Below are 24228 nucleotides of genomic sequence, written 5' to 3'. Positions count from 1 at the left end.
AGGAGCTGTGTCAAGATCCCCATGCCTCTTGTGCCCAGCACAGGCACAAGTTGGCAGTGCATGCTTGTGAATGAATGATTGCCCAAGGAAGGACTTATTAGAGTTTACTTATAATTACTGGGAAATAAAATAACCACCCCTATTATTGATATACAAGGTAGCCATAGGATATGAAGCATGTATGTTCAGGGGAGGCATACACTACATATTCAAATCCGCTTGTCTCCAGTCACCAAAATAAAGATAAGCCAATAGTAGTGTCACAGGTTGGGTTCCCCAAGAATCAGACTCTGAGACAGAGATTGACATGCAAAAGATGTATTAGGGGGATTTTCTGGTATCAACACCTGTGGAAGGTAATGGGAAAGAAGGAAAGAGAAGGGGAGGAGAAAGAGTGAGCAGAAGTTGAGTTGTGCTACAGTCTCAGAATTGACCTCAGCCAACCACAAGGGAAGCTCTGAAGCTGGGATGACTTTTGCACCCCTGTATCAATCAACTCCTGGATGTGGGCTGCCCTGGACTGCCCTGGGCATGGGAATGACCTTGGGTGAGGCAGCTCCCTGCCCCTTAGGGAGTAAGCCCTTCATTCCTGCAGGGGACCTGGGTAGCACATCACAGCAGCAGACGTTTTCTTTCCAACCACATCTCAGTAGGTCGTCCCTCTTTGTCAGCAGGGAATCCCCCACCCTCTGTCTTTTACCTTCCTGACAAAGTTCAAATGCGTTTACAGAGTAGAAGCACTTAGAATCACAGACAGACCCTTCTAAGCCTGAAGGCATCACTAATACGGGGTTGGAGGGATCCTTAAAATTTAAGTATAAACATCTTTCTGCATGTTTGCAGGTGAAACACTCATTTGTATTTTTCCTAATTAAGGTGATGGAGCCTCTGATTTATGAACTTGCTGTTTGGTATTCATGACTGATGTGTTTCGACTCTAATTCAGTGAAGTAACACAATAAAGCATCCGTTTAGTCTCAATCCCTAACCAAATCTATCTGTACACACGGTTATCTAACCCTGTGCATTTTTATCTCACCACAAGAGCCACATTAATTTTATGCATTTATAATTGGAACATGCAAGTACAAAGACAACGCTTCTAAGCCTAAAACCAATATGAAACTGTACAAAATAGGTGATCTGAAACCCTTACGATTGCCATATGTCACAAAAATGAAAATGGAGCTTAACTAACTTCTAGAGGATGGACTACGGTAATATAACTCAACAGGAGATAAAACAAAATTGGGGGTGTATCAATGAGTGAATGGGGGAATGGCTGAAAGATGAATGCAAGAACAAATTTATACCCGAGTACTGTGGGTGTGGTGTGGGGGAGTTGGGGGAGACTCACCAAAGTGAGAGAACCACAATGCACCGTTTTTCAAGATACTGGGATTTTCTAGGTACAGAAGGGGGATAGGCATACCAGGGGGAAGCCGCTGCAGGTACAAAGGTGAAACTCTGAGAATGGGACAGTAACATCACGATGATGTGAGGATGTCAGGAGAGGAGTTGTTCTTCAAGCCAGCATGCACAATGATAATCTGAGAGCCTGTTAAAAATGCAGATTTCAGGCCACACTTTCAAAGAGACTGAGCAAATCTGGTGATAGGGCCCAGGAATCAGAATTCTCACAAAATCCCTCCCCTTGGCTGAAAAACCAGTTGCCATTGTGTCGACTCTGACTCATGGCGACCCTCTGTGTGTCAGAGTAGAACTGTGCTCCACAGGGTTTTCAGTGGCTGGTTTTTTGGAAGTAGATTGCCGGGACTTTCTTCTGAAGCACTTCTGGGTGGACTTGAATCTCCAACCCTTTGCTTAGCAGTCAGCATGTTAGCTATTCACACTATGTAGGGACTCCATCTTTGTCTTGCCTTCACGATAATCCTATTTTTTCTTCATTTTTATTCAGAGTAGCTGATGAGTTACATAAAATGCGTTTTGAGTACCTCTTGATATAATCATTGTGTTTAGACTTTAAATGTATTGAGACAATGATATCTGATTTGCAACAGCTGGTGATGTGAAAAGATGTGTGCACTTGGGGAAAGGAGACAGGGTTTTACCTTGGTTGAGGACCTGCTATGTGCTAGGCATCTTACAAACATTATGTCATTGAATCCTTGCAAGACTTCTGCAAGGTACGCATTTTTATCTCTATTTTACAAATTGGGGAGCTGAGACTCAGAAAGTGACTTGTCTGAGGTCACATACATATAAAAACAAGAGCGAACGTTGCCTTAAAGCTATAGAAGCAAGGAGGGTATAGGGTCTGGGGTTATCTAAAAATTGATGCTAGTTTTCTTTGTCAGAACAGAGCATCTCCCTGTTGACTTTAGCTGTTATGTCAGGGTCTTGTAATTTCATCTATTTTTTTCATTCCTTCCACATACGTTTACTAGGGCTCCCCATGTGTTAGGAGCACTGTGGAGAATAACTACAGTGAACAAGAAACATCCTTAAGACACATTTGCTCCTGCCCACAACATAAGCTAATGCAGTGAGAGTTCTGAGAAGGGAGCCATCCTTGCAGGTGCAGACAATCAAGGACGACTTCTTGGAGGAGGCGGCATTTGCTCTGCACCTTGAAGGATAGTGTAGGATTTGGACATGCTGAAACAGGGAGAGACAGGGAAGGATAAAGGAAAAGCCCAGGAGTCCTATGAAGTGTCTGTCAAGAGGGAGTAGCCCTGGTTTTATTTTCCACCTCTGTGACACTTGCACAAAGCATTTGTCCAGGTTAAGTAAAGCAGTTAAGTGCTCTCTTCTCAGCCAGGAGGGTTGGTAAACATCTTAGGGCTTTCTAAGAACAACTACACTAAAACATCTCTGTTTGAAGCAATTACTGTGCCCATCACACACCTTGAGGTAAATTAACCTGTGAACACATGCCAGTTCTTAATATCCTTTTATAAAGCAGACACTGAAGATGTTGGGTGTTGCTTTACTATAGAAAAGAAAGAAACATTCTAGAGAAGCATTTCTTTCAGCTCAGAGCATGAGGAATAATAGCTGCTATTCATAGAACACCTACTGTGCGCTGGTCACTCTACATATTGTTGTTGTTATTAGGTCAGTTGTAACTCATAGCAACCCCATGAGACAGAGTAGAACTGCCCCATAGGGTTTTCTGGTAGTCGCCCCTTTACAGTAGCAGATTGCCAGGTCTTTCTCCTGCAAAGCCACTGGGTGGGTTCCAACCGCCAGCCCTTCTGGTTAGCAGCCAAGCACTTAACCATTGCATCACCGTTCTCTCATTACCCCTCATGACAATGCTGAGAAGTGGCTTTTGTTATCATCACTGTGCAGATGAAGAAACTGAGGTTCAGAGTGATTTTGTGGTTGTTCAAGGTCAGAACAATTTGACAGGAGAATCATGATCTAGGCCTGACACCAAAACCCACATTATTCTCATTTTTTTATGCACCAGAGAGAGAATGAAGGACCTCATGTCAAACTCTGTGTCCCTGTATCCCTTGGTCCTTCTACCTGTAGCTCTATCTTTACTGGGCCATTATTTATCCTGGTCATTAGCATTCTTCTGGGCACCGCTCACTCTAGCCCCTTAGCTACCTCGGACTCACCTCAGCATGTTACGTGTGCACATCACTACCTGTGTGACCAGGAGTGGGCACGCCACATGGCCAATCCTCAGAACAGCAAAGGCCATATTGCCCCAAGGGCCTCCAGCTACCACTTCTTATCCCAAGCAAGGCACCAATGTCCTTGCACAGAACTCAAGCTCTCCAGGCAGACAGACTTGCGTTTGAGTCTTGGCCCATCTACAGCCTGGATGAGGGCTACCCAAGCACACAGCACAGGCAGGAACCCCTCCATCCTCTGAAGGAAAGGGTTTGATGAGAAGGAAGGGTAGGGCTTGGGGATCAGATGGTCCTGGGTTCAAACCCTTGGCCCTCCTGCCTCTTGGCTGTGGGATGTAGACAAGTCCTCAAACCTCAGACCCAAACAACTGATTAAGATCCACGCAATAACATATATCTGGCTTGTCGTAAGCTTTAAATGAGTTTGGCACATAGTAGGTACTAGTAATAGCAGTTGCCATGGAGTTGGTTCCAACTCATTGAGATCCTTTGTGTGTCATAGTAGAACTGTGCTCCGTAGGGTTTTTAATGTCTGATTTTCAGAAGCAGATCACCAGGCCTTTCTTCCAAGGTGCCTTTGGTAGGACTTGAACTGCCAAACTTTGACACAGTTGAACTTTAACAAACTTTAATGCAGCTAAGCACATTAACCATTTGCACCAACCAGGGACTCCACATATTAGGTACTAAATGGTAATTTCTTTCAACTTCCACCTCCTTGCTGTGGGTGAGCAGGTACAAGGTATGCCTCACTCACCTTTGTTTCCCAACACCAAGTACAGGGCACAGCATGTAGTAGTTGCTCAATAAAGCAGGATGAATCTTGAGCCCCATCCTCTTTCGATTCTCAGATAGCAAAAGTCTAGAGCAAGGGAAGGCAAACTATGGCTCACAAGACAAATCTGGTCTGTCACCTGATTTTTTTAAATAAAGTTTTATTGGAACACAGCCACATTCATTTGTTTATGTATTGCCTTTGGCTGCTTTCATGTTACAACAGCAGAGTAACAGAGTTGTTGCATGTGGCCTGAAAAGTAAAAAATCTTTACTATCTGGCTCTTAAGGAACCCTGGTGGTGCAGTGGTTAAGCGCTTGGCTGCTAACTGAAAGCTCAGCAGTTCGAACCCACCAGCCACTCTTCGGGAGAAAGATGCCTGCTTCTGTAAAGATTACAGCCTAGCAAACCCTGTGGGGCAGTTCTACTTTGTCCTATAGGCTCACTATGAGTCAGAATCGATTTGACAGCAATGGGTTATGGGCTTATCTAGATCTTTACAGATATCCTGGTCTTGTGTATGGGACCTTTCAAGGGGGGATAGTCCTTGAGGGCCTCTCTGTTTTGGGGAAAAAAAGGAAACAATTCTTTTATTCCTCTAGCATTGACACTTTATATCTCCTTTCTCTGATTTGTTTTTTCTCTGTCACTGTAACCATTATATAACATACTACTTGCTTTTCTTGTAAATGTTGTTTATTTTCTATCTCCCTAAGCACAAAAGCTCCATGGGGGCAGGGGTTTGTGTCTGTTGTGCTAACTCTGCTATCTCCAGAGTCTTGACCCGTGGTTGGCCTGTAGTGGGCACTCCATAAATATTTGTTAAATGAATAAACAGGGATTTCATTGAAAAGATTGTTCAGCCAAAGTATGTTGGAGGCTTTCTCTTTCATGAAAACTTTTGGGAGCTTTTGGAGGGACCAGGTGGCTCAAGGAGGGTCTGATGTTTCCTACTTTATGGATGACACAACTGAGACTCAGATTAAGTCAGTGCTTCTCAAACTCTAAGGTGCACGTGGATCACCTGGAGATCTTGTTAAAATGCAGATTCTGATTTAGGAGGTCTGGATGGGGTCTGAGATGCTGCCTTTCTAACCAGATCCCAGGGGATGCTAATGCTGCTGGTCCATGGATCACACTTTGAGTAGTGAGGGTTTAAGGCATCCACTCAGGATCTATACCTCACACTCGGATGAGTGGAGCTTTGAACTTGGAGACCATGGAGACCATCATTTCCTTTTTGTTCCTTCCCTTTTGTCTCCATGTCCCTCTCTTAATCCTACAGTCTCACAAGTCCTATCCCTCCTCTTCTCCTAGGCTGCCCCTGCCCCTGCCCCTGAACACTTCGCCTTCAGACCTTCTCTTCCATGGTCACCTCCACCTCCAGCATCTTCAGCATATTCTTTCGCCACAGGTTTGTTTGCTTTACCTATACATGTGCCCCAGACTTCCTGACCCTTCAAGTGGCCATTCTCATGTTTCTCCTCTGTTTTAGGGTCCAGTGATTAAAAAGGGGTGCTCCTCCTCATGGCCCCCATGCAGGTTGGCTTCCTCCCCCCACCCCTATGATCTGCACAGGTGACCTCTGATGGCTAAATGCCAGGGCCTTGCCCACACCTTCCACCTCCTTCCCTGTGCAGCATCTGCAGCAAAATGATTTCTCCTTCTGCAAAGGCCTCCTCTCCTTGGCTCTTAGAGTTCTCTTCCTCCCTCTCTGTCAGCTTTGCCAGTTCCTCTTCTCCTCTTAGTTTTTAACCATTGTTAGTTCTGGGACCTCAGTCCTTAGCCCTCTGTTCTTCTACTCTTTGCTCAGGCCTGATTTCATCCACCCCACACTCTCACCTGTCACCTCTCCAAGGAAGGCTCCAAACACCCACTCCTTCCCGTACTCTACCTCTGCGTCTCCAAGTTCTCACAGGACACTTTTTCTCAGGAGCCCTGCCAGCACTCTCAGCCCAACACATTCAGAGTCATTTGCATCCTCTTTGCTCCAAACCATTTCTTCCCCTAGATGTCTCTATTTCCAAGATAATCCACTCTTCCACTTATCCACTGCTAGGTGGCTTTTTGGAGAATGAATTACCTTCTCTGAGCTCATTTCCTCCCCATTAAATAGGGATAATGGTACCAACCAGACCAGCAGACTATTAAGAGAACTTAGTGAGGGGATATATGTACAAAACACTTGCCATGTAGTGGTAGTCACCCCTCCTCCCCTCCTGCAGGATGATGCCACACATCGTATCTTTTCAGTCACCTTAACTGTAGGAGATGGTTCCTGTCCTACCACAGGTGCTTGATGGAGCCTGCAGGCAGAAGGGAGGGTGCTCAAGAGAACGTCTAACTACCTGAGGCTTCTCCATAGAAGACAGAATATCACAGAGAATTACTCTACGATGATATACAAAATATGACACTCACGGGTGATTTGGGGCTTGGTGAATATAAGATTAAGAATATTATTATGGAAACCTTGTGTCTCATCCAGCAGCTTCTGCATTCCACTGCAGCCATGAGTTTCACTCTCTGGGGACCTGTGACCTAGGACTCCAAGTCTGCACCAATTGAAAGACCTTTGTTTACCACGGCACGTTGAACTACAAGCACGTGCACATTTTGTCTACTACACTCGGCACTGTTCACCCTGGATTTCCCCTGTGCCCAGCACAGTGAATGGTACAAAGTGAGTCTCCAAACACAGTCCTGTGGACACTGGATAACAGACTAGGGGGAGAGGTGCCAGAGGGTGCAATGGGTCATTGCAGCACACACTTCAGCCACTTGGGGATTCCATTTCCTTCATGGCAAGTACCAGGATCGGTAATTACCTTATGCACTTGTTCACTTGATTATCATATAGCTGTACCATTTAAATATAAGCTTCAACAGGGCCTGGGCTATGATGGCTGGGTTTCTGCTCTATCTCCAGGGCCTGGCATAATTCGGTTAACATTTGATAAGTGAAAGAATGAAGGCTGTTTAGTCCTGATTTGTGAGGTTGGATAAAAATGGTTCTAGAGATTTGCTATGACTGCAGCAGCCGTGCAAGGATTAGCACCTGCAGTCAGGAGGCAGGAACAGGGACTGGAACTAGCTCACAGAAACAATTATGCCCCGGGATTGTGGCCTCTCCACTGCTCTTTTCCATTCCGTGGTCTCCTGATGCTGCTACAAAGGCTGTTGAGTCTCTAGTAATTCTGGCATCTCCTTTGGGACAAGAGTCCTTCTCCATTGTCAAGACCCCTTCATGGTCATTATCATCCAGGTAAGGTGGGCCCAACAGACACTCTCCCAATTTTACAGGTGAAGAAGCTGGATTTCTGGCAGGTGGCCTTCCCCTAAGGTTTGTGGAGTGTGGGGAAAGAGTACAATGGACGACCCTGGACTGTGACCTGCCTTCTTTCTCTCCCACCCCCAGCTCCATACTGTATAGGGGCCCAACACACAGGTGTGTGCACACTCAGCCCTCCTGCCCAAGCTCTCTCCATACCCCTCTGCAAACAGCTGACCCTCAGCCACACCTTGGGCCCAAGAGCCTTAATGCAGGCTTGTTGCTGTTTGAGCAGAGCCTTCCAGGGTCCTGGATACCCAGAGCATGGTCTAGAAGGGAGACCCTATCCTCTTGGCTCCACAGACTCCTTGTGCTGTGGTGCAGACTGTGCAGCCAGAGAAGCATTAGAGCGGTGCCCTCATTGCTTGGGTCTAAAAGCAGTGCTCTAGAAGGTTAAATCCTTTGCTGAAGGCTGTGTGGTGTGTAGGCAGCAGAGCCAGGACTCTAGCTGAGGTTCTCTTCCTTCAAGGTATTGTTCCTGCCCCTCCATAACATGCCCATACCCACTGTGGAACACTGATGCCATAAGAATCCCTGGCAGACCAGAGAGTCCCAGGGGCCACCACTACTGCCCTAACCCCTTATGATTTCTGAAAGGGAAATGGAAATAAAACTGACATTTCATGAGTGCCAACTTTGCGCCAGGCACTTTACAAAATCATCCCGATCCCTCTTCAAAGTAAGTTACGTAGTTGGTCACTCTTACTCACTTCTTAGAGTTAAGAGAAATGAGGTTCAAAGAGTTTAGAAAATTTGCTCAAGGCTGCATAGATGGTGAGCACTAGAGATGAGACTTGAGCTCAGGGCTGGATGACCCCTAAAGCTCATTCTCTTTCTATCACAACAACAACACACCATATTTCTCACATCTCCACGCCTTTGCAGAAGCTGTTCCCTCTGCTCAGATTTCATATTTCTCCAGTACTGGGTCAAGCCATCTCTAAAAACATGGATAACTATCCCCTGCCTCATTAAAATGTTAGTCACTCAACTAAGTGCTCCTATACCACAGTGTGTGTAGGTACCTCTCAGTCAATATTTCAATTATTTGATTTTATGCTAGTCTCTCAGATAGGCTTGAGCACCATGAGTGTTGGTCTTAAAGTTCTAGTCATCTCTCCACCAGTGTCTGAAACATAATGGACATGTTCAATGCATGTTTTTCAAATGGATGAATGAAGAAATGAAGCAAGTTCTCTGGTATTTCTAGTGTTGGTAGTGGGAGTCCATAACATAAGGGTGGTGGTACCAGAATCTTCTCTGCTCGTTGCTTGGGCCTATAGGCGTTTGGACCCAAGCACTGAGCAGAGCAGATGGCACAGCCTTTTGCTGACTCCATCTTCACCTGTGAAAGCTTTGGAAGATGCGCACTGTCAGGATGGCCTCTCTCACAAGGCTGAGTTCTCCAAGGGTGGGAGAAGGCACGCAGTGGTGGGCAATACACTTTACAGGAACAGGTGTTCTGTGTTTTAATCCTACTCTTTTGCTAACTGGGTATGTGATGAGTTCACATAAGCTCTCTGGACCTCAATTTGCAAACATGAAAAATCTACATCAGGACTATGGGACTAATTCAATGGCTTTCTAACTTTTCATCACCGAGGTTCTATTCTATGGAGTTTTCCTACTTTACCCTCATGTTTTGAAAATGTCTGGTTTGATAATGAGAAAAATAATCACCTTTATTTAGTAAGTGAGAAAAATTGATAGGCAATCATCCATCTGTAACGTCCAATGTAATGCACTGATAGCGTGAGATAACTAATGTCAAATAACAAACTGAGACAATTCCAGCCCAAAGCAAAGAACTTGGATGTTTCCGTCACCTGTGAAGCTGGTTCTAGATAAAGTCATGATTCCCTGTAGACTTTCTGAAACAGTAGAAACAGCCAATGAGTTCCTTTCTAACCCTTGAGCCCCCAGGGCTACCAGTTCCCCAAGTAGACACAAATGGACCCAGAAGTTGCTGAGATCTGTGATTCTGTTGTATTAGGTAAGTCCTGCAGAAAGATGGGATCCATTGCTGGAATTAGGAGATTCCTAACAAGAAGATTACACCACAGAGGTGAAACAGACCAAGATGGCAGAAACACAACAGATAGGAACAATGACAGTGCATTTTCAAATGAAAAACATCTATGCAAAATAAAAACTTTTGGGCTACGGATGACTTAGACAGAAGAGGATATGAGAAACCAATAGACACTGGTTGATGCAGAAAATGCATGCTACAGGTTCCCTTATAGGGCACAAAGCAAAGTTAACCCGGGCTCGATACTTACAAGTAATAGGAGTAGGAATAAGCATTTCTTCTATATATTGATGGGCAGTCAGATGAAGGAAATGTCCAAAATGGGGGGGGCAAAAAAAGACAAACAAACAAGAATTAGATTTATGTGAAATCTTGAATCTTAGAAATGCACATAGTACTTCAGTATCCTTCCTTTGTGGGGTGGAGATGTCCCTGGGTGGTGCAAATGGTCAAGCACTCAACTACTAACAAAAAGTTTGGCAGCTCAAACCCACTCAGAGGTGCCTTGGAAGACAGACCTGGCAATCTGCTTCCAAAAGGTCACAGCCTGGAAAACTCTATGAAGCAATTCTACTTTGCACACATGGGTGGCTATGAGTTGGAATCGACACAACACTAACTAATAACAACAACAAGCTCCAGGAGATGTCAGCTTCTCAACTAATCGTCTTCACTGAGAATCAGACATGTTCAGTAATAAAAGAAATGACAGAGACCTTTCTTGTGAGGTGGAAATGCACTCCCTCACAGAGGTAGCCAAGTCTCATGTTGACTGTTTTCTTTGAAAGCTCTTCCTTATGGTCAACCAAAACTATCTTCCTTGTAATTATGACTTTTTGGTCCTGGGTCAGCTTTCTGTGGTCTCCTAGAACTAGTCTATCTCTCTTCCACATGACAGTGCTCCTATTATGTAAGGAAAATCATAATGACTCCTCTGTCTTTTCTATTTCTAGACAAATCATATCACTATCGATTTCAGTAAGGTCATGCCAAGAGTAAGGAAATTGTGTAGCTAGCTTCAAAGGTGCAGCTCTCTCTCTGATGCTTCCTTCTTCTCCCAGTATTCCTGCATGTGTGTAGTGCCCTCCCACATCTGGACCCTGTGTGTCAAATAGGATGTGGTAGGAGTTAAGTTCTGGAACTTTCCAGGATAGGTCAAAAAGAAGCCTTGTAGTTCTGTCCAGGCCTCCTAGAACCTTCTCTCTTGGAACCCTGAGCCTCCATGTAAGAAGTCCAACTACCCTGAGCCTGCTATGTTGAAGACACCATGTGGAGAGGCCCCATGAAGAGGCCCTGAGACAATGTGAAGAGAAAGAGATTCCCAGCCATCCCCAACCTCTGAGTTATCCCAGTCAAGACTCCTGACATCATGGAAAAGAGACAAGTCATTCCCATCAAGGCCTGCCCCAAGTACAGATTTGTATAAATAAATAATTGCCATTCTTTCAAGCCACAAAATTTCGGGGTGGTTTGTTACATAGAAGTAGACCACAAGAACAAAATTTAAATGTCACCATGAACGAACATTGCACGGAGAGGCAGGAGTACCAAGAGGCAGGAGTACCAACCTTCATCTTGAACAAACTGTAACTATAATTAAACTCTCTGTGCTTCCCTTTCCTCATCTGTTCCTTTGGTGGGTTGAACTATATCAGTAATTTTCAAGCTGTGTTCCCAGGAGCCCAAAGATTCTACAGCACAGCCTCTTTGTTATGGTAGCAGGGAGGGGAGGGGAGGCAAGTAGAAGGGGCTGCTGGTCCACCACTGACTACCATAGCCAGAACTTCTCCATTTTTATCTATTTTATAAACTGGAGTTTCAATTTAAGATTTCACATGACAAAGAGTTCCAGTGTCCAAAAGGAAGCTTGGAAAATCACTGCCTTCAATCTCTTTTTAATGTCTCTTCTAGCTCTTGGCTTCTGAACAACAACAACAAAAAACCCAAATAAGTCCATGATCTTCCCTTTGTTATAACTTTTCTTATTTTGTTGGAATATAAATAAGAATACTTTTATTTCATGTCAGACTGAGCTACACTGACAATTAGTGATACATTCGTGGATTGAGAAAAATTGCCGAATAACTTAGGTCCCCAAACATCCATTTGAGTAGGCAAGAATAGTTTCCTTCCCTCTTGAGTTATTTGGTTAATTGCAATTGTTATCCAGGTTACTTGACGCAGGAAGATACAGTATTTACATCCACAGAGGTGGGAATCTGTCCTCAAAGCCCCAAATTTCCCCTTCTCAAGTAGGAAGTAGCCAAAGCCCCCAAGGCAGGGCCAGTTCTAGGATTTCCCTCATTTATCAGTAGAGCCCAATCCTAAAGCCTCTGAGAGAAAGTGACTCTGAGAGACAAGAAGCCTCAGAAGACCTATTCTTCCTTGGGAGGCTGATCTTGGAAAATTGAGCGATGGTGCAACAAGATCTGGCCACCTAGACAATTGTTCAATATCCTAGTCTGAATGAACAGTGGTATTAGATGATGAAAGAGAGCAAGGAACTTGGGACTGATGGATGGATATTGAAAGAGCCCACAGCAAGTCATCAAATCCCCTTCACTGGCCAGATAGGTTGGCACTGAAAGGAGATTGTTCCTCTTCAATGCTGGCTCTGTAGTCCAGTGCCTGGAAATGTGATTCCTCAGGAGCAGAAAGCTCAGGATCCATTTGATAAAGACTTACAGACACTGGTGCTCACCATATTGTCAAGAATACTGGGCTGATCCTGTCCGGAGGCGAGATGAGAAGGCAGAGAGGGTCAGGAGCTGGTTGAATAGACACGGGAAATCCGAGGTGGAAAGAAGGAGTGTGCTGTCACAGTACAGAGAGAGCAACTAGGGTCACATAACAATGTGTGTATAAATTTTACATGAGAAACTAACTTGAATTGTAAACTTTCGCTTAAAGCACAATTTGGAAAAAAAAAAAAAAAAAAAAAAAACTGGGCTGAGAACCAAGATGCCAGTGTTCTGATCCTAAATCTTCTACCTGCTCACTATGACACATTGGGCAAGTTGGTCCGTCCTGTCCCTGTGGACTTGTTTCCTGGATCCATGCACCAAGGTGGATGGCACAGATGACTTCCAACTCGAATAGCTTTGAAGAGTGGAGATATGATGAGTCTTAGCATCCCAGCACCACCACTTACTAACTGCATGGCCTTAAGCAAGTCACTAAACATCTCTGGCTCTCAGTTTCTCTATCTTGAGGTTGGGGACAATAATTACCTATTTCCAAGAGTCATAGTGGGCATTAACATTAAATTATATTGCTCTAAATTATATACAAATTACATATGATTTATAATATATGTTATTTTATGTAAGTTACATTATCCTCTGTTGATATTAGATCACATTAATCTAAACACTTGGAATATAGTAGGGCTTAGTAAGGGGTAGTTTACATACTTATTCATCCACAGATGTAAGATTTGCTGCTTCTCACCTGGGGTCACCAGGAACAAAATGTTCACCTCTCAGGAATATTAAAAATAGTAAAATAATAATAAAAAGCCCTTATGTAGCACTTACTATGTGTCAGACATTGTTCTCAGTTCTTAACATACATTAACTCATATATTCAGCTGCCCAAATAGATAGATATTATCATCATCCCCATTTTACAGATGAGGAAACCGAGGCCAGGGAGGTTAAGCAGGTTGCATAAGATCACACAGATACTAGCCAGATTCAAACCTAAGCAAGATGGATCTAAATCTCATGTTCTTGACCACTAGCCTGTGCTGTCTTCAAAGAAGGGAGGAAACATGTATCTTGAGCAATACAGTGAGTCAGGCACTGATATGCCAAACTCTTTATATCTTTAATCCTCCCCATAACCCTGTAGAGGAAGTATTATTATTATTTTCATTTTTGGTTGAATAATTTGAGGCTTTAAGCAGTGACTCCTCACCAGGTCAAAGGTTTCGTGTATCTTTGGACCAACTGCAGGGCCTCCACTTTGAGCCGGTGGCTTCCACGCTGTCAACAGATACCTCCTCTTGGACCCCAGTCTGACTCAACTTTCCAGACTCTCTGACTTTTCTGTTCTTAACATTCAGGATTCATCTCTCCCTGGACCCCCTCCTCATGACAATACACTTCCTTCTTAACCTTCAAACCAAAGACATCCTCTTCCGCATAGTTTTTCTGACATCCTGGATATCACCAAATGCCAGTGCCATCCCTGATCTAGCTTCAAGGCAACTCCAGAAAGATGGTAACTGACAACCTTATATTAATTGAGAATCTTTTCCCAATTAAATTGCAAAATCTTCCAGGTCAGGGATCAAAGTTCTTTACTTTGTGACCAAAACACACAGTATACGTGTGTGTTTCCCCTAAGCCTCAAAGAAGATTTACTGAAGGTCTAAATTTACAAGGGTGCAGTGATATTGCAAGTAACATATTGCCTGGGATCAAAAATCCTGAGCAGGAAGACAGCTGTGCTTAGAAAAAACAACAACCCCAAACTTAATAAATCACATACTGCGGAAACTTCTTTTCAGCAGGCTGACAAGATTGACTTCAGCCACAGCTTCTCTTTGTTCCATACCATTTAAACAGAACCAAGTTGTATATCTAACCATCCATTTGACCATCCACTCATCCATCTAGCCCAGCTCATAAACTCACCCATCCACCTATTCATTCACCTGACAATCCATTCATCCATCCACCTCATAAACTAATTCATCCACTCATCCATCCATCCATCCATCCATCCATCCACTCAACAATCCATCAATCCATCTAGCCCAGAAACCCACCCAAATCATTTATCCATCCATCCACTCATCCACCCATCCATCCACTCATTCATCTTTGCATCATTAGTTCAGCAAACATTTCTGGAGGGCTTACTATATACCTGTTTCTGCCCAAGTACTGGAAATAGAAAGACAAATGAGATCCTTATCCATCCCACATGTCTGATGGGAGAGCCAGATGAGAAAATTATAAAATAGATGATAATAGTAGCTACTATTTAAATAATGGTAGATCACTTATGTATCAGGTACTTTTCAAAAAAGTTATTTTATTTAATCCTTGCAATAACCTTACAAAGTATTATTATCCCTGTTTTATAGATGAGGAAAGTGAGGCTCAGAGAAGTTAAATAATTTGCTCAAGTTCATTTAGTTGGTAAGTGGCATGGCAGGGATTAGATTTTAGTAGTCTGACTTAGGAAGCCTGTGTTAATGACCACTATGGTATATTGTCTTCTGGAGTGATAAGTGCTGTGATGGAGCAACATGGGGAGCTGTGAGACCATATCTAGGAGAAAGGTTGGGGAGAGGTAACTAACAATAGGCCCAAAAAGGGAAGGCTATTTCTAGGCAAATGGAATGGTGTATTTATGGAATAGGTGAGTGGATCAGGTAGGTGAGGATGTCAAGAAGTTGGCAGGGCCTAGTTCCCAAAGATCTTAAGGAGCTTGGTCTCAGCCCTGAAGGTCATGGGGAGAACCCAATGATACAAGTGGCCAGATATTAGTTTTAGATGGACTATTTTGGCAGAATTTTAAGGGGAAAGTGGGAGGGGAGAGGACTTAGGGTCACAGAAGCTACTGCAAGAGTCAAGGAAAGAGATGTTGGGGGCATCCCCTGCAATGACCTTCGGGATAGGGAAGAAGCAGTGAATGTGAAAGGTGATTAAGATATAAAATCAATAGGTGATTAAATGTGAAAGTATTGAAGAATATTTCCAAGTTTCTAGCTCCAGTGGCTGCCCAAGTGAGGGCACCCAGAAGGAGAAGGGTTAACTTTTCAGGGTGTGGGGAAAGCAGCAATTTAGAATGAGGTAGACAAAACTACATGACACTTTTAGTTTGGGTTACTTTCCCACCTCAGTGAACCACTCAAAATTGTGTCATGCAATTTAGCATCCTAAGTCTTGTTTTGTATTTCATCCAGGTTGGATGGTGTTTAAGAGTGTGGGCTCCATTATTAGATTTTCCAAGTTTGAGGTCTAGCTCTGCCACTTATTAGCTATGAGATTTGGGGAAATCTGCTTAAACTCTGTCTGCTTCTGTTTCCTGATCTGTAGCTATAATTTAAGAACCTACACTGCCTCTTTTGACTCACTCAGTAGTTAGTTTTTCTTATTGTCTCACTTTAAAAAAATGTTTTTGAATAGACTGTGTGTTCCCTGAAGGCTGAGACCATGCCACATTTTTCACGTATTTCCCTTCTAGCCTTACCACCCCAATCATGGGACTTTGTATACCACTAATGCTCAGTGTTGATGCTTGGGTCTGTGTTCTGAGTTAATCTCTCTTGCCCAAGACATACAGCATTGGACCTGGGCCCATTTGCTCTCATTTCACTGGGCTCTTCCATTCATTATGTTTTTAGGGAATTCTCAGTAGCTGCAAGGCACATTTGAGACACAGATGAATCAAAGCAGGCAGCTGATGGTCAAGTAGAGGAGAAAAGATGTGAATACAAATGACAAATATATAGGCAGAACATAATATACATCCTAGAGAAAGGATCCAGATGGTGAAGAGATTGTGCCTAGATTGGAGGTCAGGAAGGGTTTACTGGAGAAGGTGATTTTTTAGTTAAATCTTAAAAACGGGCACTATCTAGTCACATGAAGCTGGGAAACAAGCGTTGAAGGAGGAGGAAATTTCATAAGCAAAGCTGTGGAAGTGGAGGGTAAGACCTTAGGAAACCTTCCAGGACCACTGTGAGCACAGAGACGGTGTAACTTGACAAAGTTCCCCAGTGACTTTGGCATGTGCTTCATCCCTCACACCCACCCCATGAACAATTGTTTAGGAGAAGAGAAGCCATTAAAGGACTTTAGATAGCAGGTTTGGGGGTTGTAGTCTCATTTTTGAAACGTGGAGCATGGGTTGGGGGTTGAGGCCAAAGTGAGATAAGTCAGTGAGGAGACTCATGTGATAGAGCTATATAGGCTGCATCAGGGAAGAGGCAGTGGAGAGAAAGAGAGAGAGAAGAGGGGATGTGATTAACAGAATGTAAGGATGTAGGATCAGAAGAATCCAGGGTGATGGGAGCCAATATGTTTGGCTGATGGGGTGGGAGGTAGTGCCTGTCACTTGGATTGGAATGTAGAACTTGGAGGCTGAGGTGATGTGTTTGGCTCTGACCTGAGGGATTTTCAAAGGTAGATGTCCAGAGGCAGACGACATAGGGCTATGTACCTGAACCTGGGTCACCTGTTTTCTAGTTCAGAATTTGCTTATTTTCTATCAGTTCCCATGGATCAATAGAGTAGAAGTTAGAAGCAGGGGCTCTGGAGTCACACAGCCTAGGTTTGCATCTCAACTCTCCCCAAGGCCTTGGCCAAGCAATGTAAGCTCTTTGAACCTCAATTTCCTCATCTCAAAAACAGGGACATCAACAGCCTTACCCTACTATGATTATTATGAGGATTAAAATGAGAAGGTGGCAGCATTTAAATAGAAATGAACAAATTAGCTGGATCAGTGTGTGAGCGTCAATTGTGGCCTTGCCTTCAACTCATTCGTGACGGGTCTGGAGCTACCTTGCTTGGTGCAAGTTGATGGTCATGTGTGAGATGAAGGTCTCTGTTGATATTGTGCATTGTAATTCCTTAGGCAGGTACAGGGGGACAAAACTTCTTCAATCATTAGCTCCTTTCATCTTCAGTATAGCCCCATGAGCTTGGCTGCATCCAACAGATGAGGAAACAAAGGCTGGAACTGGTTAAGTTGCTTCCCGAAGGTTAACAGCAAGTAAATGGGACAATAGAATTTTAGATGCAGTTTTTCTGGTACCCAGTCCACAGCTATGAGGTATCTGTACACGTTAAACTAGGAGCTACTGTAGGGCAGAGCCCATGTCTGGTTTATATATGTGTCCCCAGTACCAGGACAGGGAGAATAAGAGTGAGAAGGAGGCATGAAGGATGCTGAAGCACAGAGCCTGGGGGCCTGGCAGTCGGCTGTGGTTCCTGTAGCCCTAGTAGCTAATGTTTGTCATGACTCTGGAGCTCACAGAGCAGTGTCGATAGGAGGCAGACATCTGCCTGTGTTTTCATATCCTAAATAACTTCTTTTGGCCTAACAGAGGCAGGAACATAAACCTTCCAGGATGTACTGTTAATGATGAGGGTACGAGGCCTACTGTAAATCACAGAAATCAAAGTGCACCCAAAGATGCACATATATCTTAAAATAGACTCCTATATTTCAAACTCAGGACACTCCAGATAGACTCTTGGGAAAGTTACTGTTTGGGTAGGCAAGTAATGGTTGTCAGGAAGTTCGGGCTGGGCCAGGAGGGGCTGGGCAGGGGGAATAAGGAGCAGATGGGGGTGGTTGGAACCATGTGTGATGACTGGCTTCAAAAATGTCTCCCTCAAGGTTGCCTAGATCTCACTTGAAAATTAAGAAGGGATGGTGAGGTTAATTAGGATACAGACAGGTCTTGGGGGGCAGATTTAGTAAAGGATCCTGTTAAACCTGCCTTTGGTGTTTCTTCATGCAAAAGCAGATGGCTAAACCTTAAGCATTGGGGGACTATTCTCAGACTTCAGGGAGTGTTTCCCAAGTCATAAAATTGGACTATATGAAACTTGTGGACACATGCATGTTTATATCCACCCCACCCACAAATATTAAAGTGTAGAACTTTTTGTATATGAGTGGCTAATAAATACCTCCAACCATCAAGATACATTGGTTGAGGTGTCAATTTCAGATATTAAGCCAAGGAACCATAGGGGTAGTCAAGTGACCCTTGACTGTTCATTCTTTTGGGGGAGAATGCCCAATAATTTCTAAGGGGAAGAGGTAAGAGAAGGAGATGACGAGGACTGAAGTGTTGAGTCAGTGATGAGAGTCTTAGGACCCAAAGTGATATTCAAAAAAGGAAGTATGTTTTACTATATAATGGCCTAGGGGAACCTATTCTAGAACATTCTGAGGCCTAGATATGATTGATAGATGGAGAACAAAATGGAGGCATTATCCAATGGCGGCATCAGGATAGATATTTTGCAGTGAGCTTGGCTAAAACCACACTTGTTATTAACTCTATCAGGGAAGAGTTCCAGGTTCACTTCTAAAAATACTCATGTAATCCTGTGTGTCTCTATGTGGCCATGATTCTATATGGTCCCACATTCAGAGAAGCCCAGTCCAAACAGCCAAAGGTAATAGAAAAGAATTCTAAGCTTTAATTTGCATCTTTTGTAAACAATAAGGGAGTCCCATTTGAATGACACCTAACATCTTGTATCACTTTTGTAGCCTGTTATTGTTCAAAATCCTCTAATTACAAAATCAAACCAAGTAACAATAACAAAAAACAACAACAAAATCCCTCAAGCTTTCTGATTTTTTTTCCCTCTCTCTCTTCCCTCCTCTTCCTTTTGCATGTTTTCTGAATATAAATTGATTTAACTTCTTTGACTAAGCCTGTCCCTTTGTCCTCTGTATCTCTGGCCCATTCTCTGCCTGCTTTCTAGTTCTGCATTACAAAAGGAAAGACCTAACAAGAAGAGAAAGACTCTTTTTGGAGAACGACAAGGAAGCCCAAAGACCAAAGATGGTGAACTCTTCAGAGGGAGAAGCTGGGGACATCTTTTGTGTACCAGGGACATCTTATGTGTACTGGGAACGTTTGTGGCTGTAGCTGTAGAGAAGACGTCAAGCCAGTTGAATCCATTAGGGCCAGAGGAAACAGGGAGCCACTACGCCCATGCGCATGGAAGGTAAGGAGAAGACCCAGGCAAGCTTCAGCCAGTGGAGGGAAGGTGGCAGATGTTCAAGCTTTGATGGCTCGTGGATCCATGAACATGATGTAACACAGAAGAGATGTTGACACTAGGCCCCTGAGCTATGATGATTTGCCTAATATTTGGGGGTTTCTTTTCTTTTAATACCTCTTCCTTTTATGTAGCTGTGGACAGAATTCTTGCTAGTAGTAAGTTAGTGACAGCAGACTCAGCCAACCAATGAAGTGTCCCCCATATTTACACACAAGGTGGGGGTCACAAGAGGAGAAGGAGCTCACCAAGCCCTTCACCATCCTTTGGGGGTATTTCTAGACACCAGAGGATGTTGTAAGTTGATGGAAAGAATGCAGGCCTATGTTCAATTCTCTCTTCCTCCCCTTTTTCTCTTCTCCTCCCTTCTCTTCTGCTCTCCTCTTCCCATATCCATCTGTAAATTATTCCCATCAACTGGGTCAGCAAAATGTCTTATTTTCTCCAAAAGTCACTGCGTATGTAAAATGTAAACACTGATCAACGGCCCCTCCTGCCCCCCATCACTGCCACAACATCTGAGTTTTGCCTCTTGGGGAGAAATGGCGATCACAATAACACATGTTGGTTGGGTCTGACTGATGGTTTTGATACAGATGAGAGATGATAAAGATACGCAGAAGAGGTTTCAGCCACAAAAAGGACTCACTTTATATTCACTCCCACCCTGGAAACAGAAAGCCCTTTCTTTCCTCCCGAAAAGTCACACATTTCAGAAATAGCTGTTGAGAAGGAAGTGTAATTTCTTCACAAGCTCATAGAGGATGATGACATGGGTTAAACCAGGCTTTAGAAAGAGCAAAATTGGAAGAGCATATCTGACTTACAAATCAGTGGTGAAAAATGAGAAAATTTCAGGTCTATCAAAGAGGTATTCAATTCTATTCAATCGGTTACTTTTTCCAAGTAGACAATCCCAAGCTCACCTCTGCCTCTAATGCTTCCGTGACTCTAAGAAGCATGTCAGTGATCTTATATGTGCAGTGTGCCCCAGAGAAATCAAAACTCAATTCTATCTCATATAAAGCGGCTGACCAGTCACTAAGGCATAAAATATGACCATGTCTTGCGGATGATGATGATGATATAAAAATGCAATGCTGTCCTTTAGCCCTTTGGGGGCTCTTGACCCCAGTGTTAACACAGCACCTTCCCTTTCTCCTAGCCTCTCCAGCCAGAAAACCAGTAGCTGGATGAAAACCTTAACTCTTAAGCCATTCTTCCGGGAGCCTAAGGAAACGAGTGATCCTATTAGATGAAGGAAATAAAAAAAAGAACAAGTTCCAAACAATAAGATACCAAGGGAGAACTGGCCAATTCAAACAAGAACCACGAGAGAAACAGGGACATTTTGGTGCCTAAATGGCTAAGAAAGGGCTCGCTGGATGTGTACATAGTGGGAAGCCCGGTATTTCTGAATCCCTGAGGGCTGGAAATTGAGACATTGATTTTTTTGTTTAACTTTCTGCATTTCTTTCCTGTGGCTAAGGTAAAAGATGGATTTTGTCTTTGGGTCATTCTTTCCCTTCGTTCTGGTGGGAAATCACTTTCAGAAGCACTTTTCGCCTTTGCCCAGAACTCTGTGAGTAACCACATTCAGACACTTCAGGATGAGGTGTTAAGTAGTTTGTTTAAAAATATAAAATGTCCTTTTCATGGGAGGCAGAGCACATTGCAACACATATTATTATAATGTGGATGAATGTTTTGTTTGCTCTGGCTGACTGGGGAGTGAGAAGATGGAGACCAAGGTTGGGGCCGTGGCATTGAAATTAAGAAGACTGAGGAAGTTTACTCTACTCTGGTAGAAGGTGGATAGTAAGCATGGAAGCACAGTGGCAGTCCAGGGCCTAAGGAGAGGTGGTCTGTAGGACTTCCTGTTTAAAGGAAAAACCAATGCACTTTCGGGACAGTGACAGCTGATATTCATCCTTAGCATTTCCTTTCCCTCTCTGTCATTCCTTTGTGCTCTCTGCAAGCTGTGTGAACATCTGCTAAACAGAAACACCAGTGTAGTGAATCTTGGGGATAAGGGAGAAATCTGCACCTTTGCATTCCTGGGCAATGCAATCTGGAGGAAACACACACAATATGAGAAAACTGTGTTAGTTGGCCAGAGATGCCCAGGGAGACGTCCTGTTGAGAGATGATGAGAAGCAACCTATCTGGGAAGGGCATGTGGGACATGGAGAAGGAAGGAGCTTTCCTTGGGAACTTTCACACCATCCAGCAGAGGGCGGCTTGGGATTCTGCTACTATTTGACCATTGAAGGAATGGGAAATCAGGGGTGAATGGAAGTGAGGAGGGTGATGCATTACTTTTCTGCATCTCTATCCCTGGACCTAGAAGAGCTTCCATCTAGGCAAGGCTGTCTTGATGACATGACCAATTCACAACATAGCTGTTAATTCCGAGAAGCCAAATTTCATGATACACAGAATCCCATGGCACATCAGGTGGCCCAACTGTAGGGATCACTGGCCCTATAAGAAATTGGCCATCACAGGGCCACTCACCAAGCAGGCAGCACACACACAATGAGCCACAGTTGGCCGGAGTATTTGAGGACCTCAACAATCATATCGGAAGGTTCCTGTTGGACAGTGATCAATAGGACAGTGACCTGGCCACAGGGCAGCGTGGGACCACCTGCAGTCGGCAGAGTGTGCAGGGCAGCAGCAGAGACTCACCTCCTTTTGATAGTCAGCATCACGCCCAGGAGAATGATGATGAACATGAGGAGGCCAGCAATCACGCCAGCCATCTTTACAGTGTTGTCCACCTGCTTCTCTGGCTCCACAGTGTTAGAATTCTGGGTGGAGGCGCCTTGGAGGAAAAAGGAGAAAGAGAAAGATGTAGAAAAATCTCACATACATGACTAAACAACAATCATAATGACATCAGCTTCCATTTATTGAAAACTATGTGCCAGGCACAGTGCTAAGGGCATTATACATATTGTGCTATTTGAGGATTAATTCCTATAAGGTTGGGATTACTATTATACCCTTTTTTTTGCAGATGAAGAAACTGAGGTGCACAGAAATTAAAGGAGTTGGCCAAGGTAAAAGAACTGCTATGTTGGAGCATCTCCCCAACAACATCAAGTGGGATATTTGATCCCTCATACTGCTTCACTCCTAGGATCAAACTATGGAACTACAGTTCAATTATTGGGTTCATGAAGTTATTCCTAACTCTACTTTATTCTGTCAGGTAAATGATGAAAATAACAACTTTGTGTTAAGGTATCACAATTAAAAATCACTGGGCCCTGGTGGCACAGTGATTAAGCCTCTGGCTGCTAACCAAAAGGTCGGCAGTCTGAATCCACCAGCCATTCCTTGGAAACCCTATGAGACAGTTCTACTCTGTCCTATAGGGTCACTATATGTCAGAATCGACTCGATGGCAATGGGTTTTGTTTTTGGTTTCGTATTTTTAAAAATTAAAAAATAAAGTTTTTTTGTTTTATATGAAATAAATGGTATGGTAGAAATTTAGTGTATTAAAGGCAGTCACCTTGGGTTCAGAAAACTTATATCTAATTAAATTCCATTTTTGGAATTTATTACCTTAAATCTCAACACAGAGTGGATTGATGCTATATGCTCTACCAGGCACTAACTCACTGACTCAATTCAAGGTAGAGGAAGGAAGGACCTGGGCACCTATGTATCTCAGCCCTGTTTTGGGTGATTTCACAGACCCAGCATGGTTAATCCTTACAAACATTCTGAAAGGTAGATACTGATTTTTCCCATTTTATCATATGGCTGATACAGTTCAGGGTCAGGATTCCACATGTCTTCTGACTCCAAGTTCAGGCCTCAATGGTCAGAAACCTTGAATTCAACTTTTATGTCTCCTAGCCCCTCAAAGAGATACTGGGCAGCACAGATGGTTTGTGCTTAACTATTAACCTAAAGGTTGGGGGTTTGAACCCAGCAGTGCCACAGAGAAAAGTTTTGGCGGTCTGCTTCTGTAAAAATCATAGCCAAGGAAACCTTATAGACCACAGTTCTAATCTGTAACACATAGGGTCACCATGAGTTGGAATTGACTTGACAGCAATGAGTTTATTTGGTTTGGAGTCCCTCAATCACCGCCAAAACAACTGTGGAGATGGCTAATGCCATAGCAAAAGTAAGTAGCCAAAGATGCTAAAGCCCAGCCTCTTCATGTGTGTACCAGGGATCAGAGGCAACTTCTCATTCCAGACACCTGAGTGAACCCCTCTGGAGAGTGGTCTAGTGGGTAGGCACCTTAAGTGAACATCCTCCTGTTGCTCTTCATATTCCTCATGGTGCCATGTTTGTGTGCGGCAGCTTAAAGTCCACAGCATCCTTTTCCTGATCCATCCCTATTTTTCTGCTACATCAGCACCAGCATATCCTACATCAGCCAAAGCCCCTTCTCTGGCTGTCAGTGCCCTGGGCGCATGTCATGGATTGAACTGTGTTCCCCAAAAGTATGCGTCAACTTGGCTGGGCCATGATTCTCAGTGGTTTGGCAGTTATATAATGATGTAATCATCCTCAGTTATGTGATCTGATGTAATTGTCCTCCATTTTGTGGTACTGTGTAATTGTCCTCCATTTTATGTGTTGTAAATCCTAAACCTCTATAAGTTAATGAGGCAGGATTAGTGTGGGGTGTATCTTGAGTCACACTCTTACTAAAGGGTGTGACTCAAGTCACAGCTTTACTC

General features: G+C 43.7%; 1 protein-coding gene across 1 annotated transcript in view; it reads right to left on the bottom strand.

The window, feature by feature from the left end:
- PTPRT (protein tyrosine phosphatase receptor type T) overlaps nucleotides 1–24228 on the bottom strand; it is a gene marked incomplete at its 3' end in the record, with an annotated part of 923104 nt that overhangs the window by 160294 nt on the left and 738582 nt on the right. The window contains exons 15-16 of the mRNA XM_012558679.1: nucleotides 22208–22343; nucleotides 9997–10026 (exon numbers count right to left, since the gene is read on the bottom strand). Coding sequence (XP_012414133.1) covers nucleotides 9997–10026; nucleotides 22208–22343 — 166 coding nt within the window. The remainder of the gene's footprint in view (nucleotides 1–9996; nucleotides 10027–22207; nucleotides 22344–24228) is intronic.

Source organism: Trichechus manatus, unplaced genomic scaffold (assembly GCF_000243295.1).
Source record: "Trichechus manatus latirostris isolate Lorelei unplaced genomic scaffold, TriManLat1.0 scaffold00008, whole genome shotgun sequence".
Lineage (NCBI taxonomy): Eukaryota > Metazoa > Chordata > Mammalia > Sirenia > Trichechidae > Trichechus > Trichechus manatus.
Note: the sequence above shows the minus strand (reverse complement) of the source record. Positions and strands in the feature narration are given on the sequence as shown.